Source organism: Ictidomys tridecemlineatus, chromosome 1 (genome assembly GCF_052094955.1).
Source record: "Ictidomys tridecemlineatus isolate mIctTri1 chromosome 1, mIctTri1.hap1, whole genome shotgun sequence".
NCBI lineage: Eukaryota > Metazoa > Chordata > Mammalia > Rodentia > Sciuridae > Ictidomys > Ictidomys tridecemlineatus.
In genome coordinates, this window is record NC_135477.1 from 160,661,992 (window position 1) to 160,667,183 (window position 5,192).

Here is a 5,192-nt window from a genome sequence, read left to right on the forward strand (position 1 = left end):
CACACTGCAGTCTAGAGCACCGAAAAGTCATGGTACACATCTAGAATGCTAAGACCCGAGTCAACACTGGCGACAAAGTTCAGGGAATCTGGTTTATTTTCACACATGCCTAGAAACCTGTTTAAAACCTGAGGTACAAATGAACATGCTCCCAGGCCTCCTGGAGTTCAATTTTGTTTCAAAAGAAGCAAGACATGGCTCCTCTGCTAAAATAAATACATATTACAGAAGGTAATAAATAAATAAATACATAAATAAATAGACTCGATGGGATGAAATTGAGAACATAACTGTGCAAGGTCAAAAGGGAGCTGCACATTCCAGATATTAGATGATTAGCAATTTATCTGATGCTACAGGAGAGAATGTGATCCTTCCAGTGCTGGACTGTGTGAAAGATATCCAGAATCTTCAGATGCTCTGCTGTTTTGCGCATCCCAAGGTCCCATGCTGAGAAGACCCAGGGACAGAGCCAGATGTCTGATGGGGGATTCTGGGGTTCAGTGCTGAATCCAGCTCTCCTCAAGGATGTACAGATAGTACTGAAGTTTCTTCCGGAAGTCATCCCAGTTGCCCTTTCTGATAACGATGGGCTTTCTCTGTGAAGAAGCCAAGAAGATGGAATTAGAGCCTGGGTTGAAAAGGGGATGGCAGACTGAGTGTTGACACCTGCAGGGGCATCTGGAGGGACAGCTTACCGTGAGTGTGACAGTCGTGGGTGCGACTGTGGGCTCTTCATTGGATAAGCATGTCTTAAGAAACTGTGGAAGAGACCAAAGCAGACAGTCAGAGGACTCCCCCAGAAAAGGAGTAGACCCTGATATTCTCCTTCCCAGAGGTTGAGCAGGGTCAAGGCAGGGATCTCAAATAACTTCTACAGGCTCACATACCTTTAGTCCGCTACTGATGTTCCCTTTGTTCGTCAAATTCTCAGCAGCTTTCAAGAATTTATTCAGGTTTTGCATCCGAGAGATATTCTAAGGGGACAAAGAATATATATAAGGGCTGGAGAGTTGGGACATGTCCTTCCCATGACCAGACTGCATAATCTTCTGAGCCTGCTGTCAGGGGTATCGTTGGATAACCTCCTCCTGGTTCCCTCCTTGCCTCAGGTGGGTCCCTGAGCTGCCCTCAAAAGCATGATCCTTGAAGCAAATGCATACCTCAGCAAGGCCTCCTTCCCCCAAGCACCAACCCCTGGCACCATATGAGCTACATAAAGAGCCTGGGTAGATTTTTCTACACTTGGGGATAAAACAACTCCCAACAGAAGCTTTAGAAAAATCAGAGGGTTGGCCAGAGAAGTATTTGTGCCCAAGAACTCAGATATTAGATTGATGCCTTAATCAAATTAAGGGTTTCTAGAAATCAGCAAGAAAATCACCAGGACAACAGCATGCAGATGGGTGAACTTTCCCAAAGAAGGGAAATATAAATGGCCAGTAAACTTGGGAAAGACCTCAATTGCATGTTCAAACCAAAATACACCAAACAAACAAAGGTGAGACATAACTATTGCAGCTGATTGGAACTATGAAAAGTAGCTGTAAATGATAATCCCTGGGGATGGTGAGAGTAGAAAACACAAACACTATTTTTTAAGGGAAAGGAAGGAAACAGGTGCATGACCAGGGGAAATTCTAGTCTGCCAACCTGGTGGCAGATACAGATACAGATAGTACTGAAGTACTAGTCTGCCAACCTGGTGGCTGATCCGCTGAAAACTGAGCTTAAGGCCCCTGGTGTTATTCAACTAGAGCTGCCTTTTCATTTCCTAATTAAAAAAAAATCTTTAACTATTAAAGCCATGGCTGGGACCACATAGTAAACACCCGTTAAGGGCCATCCTCTGGTCTGGGAACATTAAACACATTGCATTATTTGATTCTTACAGTCATACCACCAAGATGGGTTCTATTCTACAGATTAAAAAAAAAAAAAAACTGATGCTAAACCAGGGAGAGTGACAGCTGAGGTCACCCAGAGGAGGGGTGGATTGGGATCTGGTTTGCCCAAGTGCAGGGCTGAACTCTTACCCTCAAGAGCCATCGGTCTTCCTTGTTGGTGGAGTTCTATAGGGACAGAAGGAGAGAGGGTCATGAGACTTGTTGGCCTGAGCCACCCACCGGAGCCAAACTGCCCAGAACAACCTTGTCCCAGCTACTCACTAAAGGCAAAGGCTTAGGATCCTCTAGGTTCCTTCTAATTTCCTGGATCACTGTATTGCAGTCCTTGATCAAGGGCTGCCCATTGTTAGCTCGGGGCCCAGAGCAGAACAGGAACAGGAGCAGGAGCAGGGTAGAGAGGCTGCTCATGTTCAGGCTGGCAGGATGCATTCTGTCTTGTCCTGGTCCTTCGTGAGGTTCTCAGGAGTCCACAGAAGCCTCCTGTCTTATATGTGCAGCAGCAGCGTGCCCACAACCCCAGACCAGGGGTGTGCAGGGGGGCGGGCATCGGAAGGATCTTTATCTGACATGGAACCTTCTTAGAAAACCACAGACTTATTCATCACTTTCTAGTATTCAGATGAGCAAAATGGGAAAATAGATTACATACAGGGTATCTCCTCCTCGTATTGAGGAGCTTAGAGATGGGCAGAGTGGAGCCAGCTTAGAGGACCCTCTGACAGGTGGGAGAGGCCTGACCATGAGCTCACCAGCCTCTTGTCCAATGGGGCCTCATCCTGCCATCCCCTGAACAGGTCTGACCCTCACTGTCCACTCTGCCTTGCACTACATTATCCAGGTGCATGGCCAGGTGAAGGCCCACTGGAAACAAGAGTTTGGGAACCTGTCACATGGTCAACTTGACGCCCTCCCAATGCTGAGTTACTAGTGTTCAAGCCCCCAGTGATTTATCCTGTGGGCTCTGGGCAGCTTCTCTTTGACACTTGTTTTTCCTGGTGGGTGGCAGATGGAGCTAGGCACTAGGAGCCCATTTCATTTTCTTTTTGGTCTGAGAGCAGCACAGCCTGCCTCTGCCTGCATTGTGGAGGCTCAGCCCCTGATGGAGGCCTAGCTGCAGGCTCTGGGCTGTCCCTTTGGTAGCATGGAGAGCTGGATTCAGGGACCTGAAGACAGTAGTGGCCCTTGAGGAAACTGTCATGGGAAGTCGGGGAAGAGGACTGGCCTTGGAAGTTCAGGAGGCAGAAATGGCAAGATTTGAGGTGTGAGGGCAAAAGAAGAGAGGAGAGGAAAACAACTCCCTGGTTTCAGACTGGGCCTAGTTGCATTGCGGGGCTCTGAATCCCTGTCTGTGCTGGAATATGGATTCGGTGGATAGAGAAGAAGGGGGACAAGGTGAGGGGAGTGCTGCAGAGTTTGAAGAGAACAGGGACAGGTCACGGGGAAGTCCAGAGAACCTGAGAAGCCACAGCCAGAGAGAAAGAGAGGAAACCAGGAGGGTGATGGCCCAGGGGACAGTCCCTGAAAGAAGAGGTGGTCCCCCTGCCCATGGGGCATAATGGGCAGGCCCTGGCATAGGCCTGGAATGTGGTTTTTGCAAAGGTCTAAGTGTGACAGGGTATGGGAAAGAGTTCTTTGAGATGACTGGGCTGTGGAGGGGCAAGCTGAGAGGCAGGAGAAACCAGGGTTTGGGTTGGGAGTGGCGTTATATGATTGGCATGGGGAGATGATGGAAAGGTCATGCTACGCAGGGGAATTTAGGTGCTTCCGAGTACACGGAAAGAAGATGAAGAGGCTGTGACCCAAAGCAATGTCCCGCACCAAGAGGCATTCTGGCATCTGAACCCAGAGCCTCTTACAAACCTAGGGGAAGTCTCAGAGCAATACACAGGAGCCTTAGGACCAATCTGGGTGCCCAGGGGACACATCCATCCAACGAACTTTTGTTAAGTACTTACTGTATGTAGGCACCCGGAGTAAAGCATATGTGGTCCCCTCCCATAAGAGCTCAGTCTTGAGGGAGAGGCTGATTTAAAGCCTTGCTCAGTCCTGCAGCACCAACACCACTGCGGCACTCTCTAGAGGGGGTGACTCTGACCATGCCCCAAATTTTCTGAATCAAAAACTTCATTTTGACGAAATCCTCAAATGATTCACATGACAACTGAGAAGCAACCTTACTTTTAATAGGGTCCCCTGTGCTCCCCCCAGGGAACAGGGCTTATTTCCTAAATGCTCCACTGTGGTTTGGTGTCCTCCCCATAGGGAATGGGTTTTATTTCCTGAATGCTCTACTGTGGCTTGGAGTTACTTTCTATAAAAGTTTTGAGGATCTGTTGACAATGTAATTTCTTTTCTCTCTCTCTCTCTGTCTTGTAGAGAAAAACTTCATTTTTTAAATCTAAGTGGGATTATATATATATATATATCCCACCAAATATATATATATATTTGGTACCAGGGATTGAACCCAGAGACACTTTATCCCTGAGTCACATTCCTTTTTATTTTTACATTTTGAGACAGGGTCCTGTGCAACTTAGTGAAAACTTGTCTCAAGTCTTTAAAAAAGGTCTGGGGTTTCATCCCCAGAATAATATTAATAATAATTATTATATATTATATTACATATTAATGTAACATTACTATGTTAATAGATTTAATATATAATAATATAATTAGTATTAATACAATATTATAATATACTGTTATATATTAATATAATATTAATATGTTAATAATAATTGATATTATATTTAATAATATAAGTAAGATTTATATAATTATATATCATAAATATTATAATATTGATAAACATTTTATAATAAAGTAAAAATAAATCAATAAAACTTCAGATTTCATGTTGTATCATAATAGCAAAACATCCTAAGCAATAGTATTAGAAATGTTGGTGTTTCTCTCCTTCTCTCTCTATTGTTGTTTTTTTGTTTGTTTGTTTCTTGGTGTTTTACAGTGCCAGGGATCAAACCCAGGATCTTGCACATGCTAGGCGAGTGCTCTACCACAAAGTACATCCCCAGCCCTGTCCCTTGTTTTTCAAATAATTACAAAGTTTATTAAAGGAGAAGGGGCTGAGGTTTCGTAGTGGGGACATTGGAAGACCCATGGGGTTTCCGTTTGGGTTGAGTGGGGTCGAGGGGTATGATGAGGTGTGGATCTGGGGAAGCTCAGTCTGGCTTGAGAAAGCTGGGAAGGGTCAGGACAGCAGGTCCTATGGACTGGAGGTGGCGGGAGGCTGTCCTAGGCTGATTCTGGTGTGAATGGAGA

At 45.5% G+C, this 5,192-nt stretch overlaps 1 protein-coding gene across 1 annotated transcript; it reads right to left on the reverse strand.

The window, feature by feature from the left end:
* Positions 1-500: 500 nt before the first annotated feature.
* Positions 501-2,336, reverse strand: Il3 (interleukin 3). The gene is made up of 5 exons (XM_005335815.1): positions 2,169-2,336; positions 2,037-2,072; positions 891-977; positions 699-761; positions 501-599 (listed from the first exon to the last, which is right to left on the reverse strand). The coding sequence occupies exons 1-5, from the start codon at positions 2,334-2,336 to the stop codon at positions 501-503; spliced, it is 453 nt and encodes a 150-aa protein (XP_005335872.1).
* Positions 2,337-5,192: the final 2,856 nt, after the last annotated feature.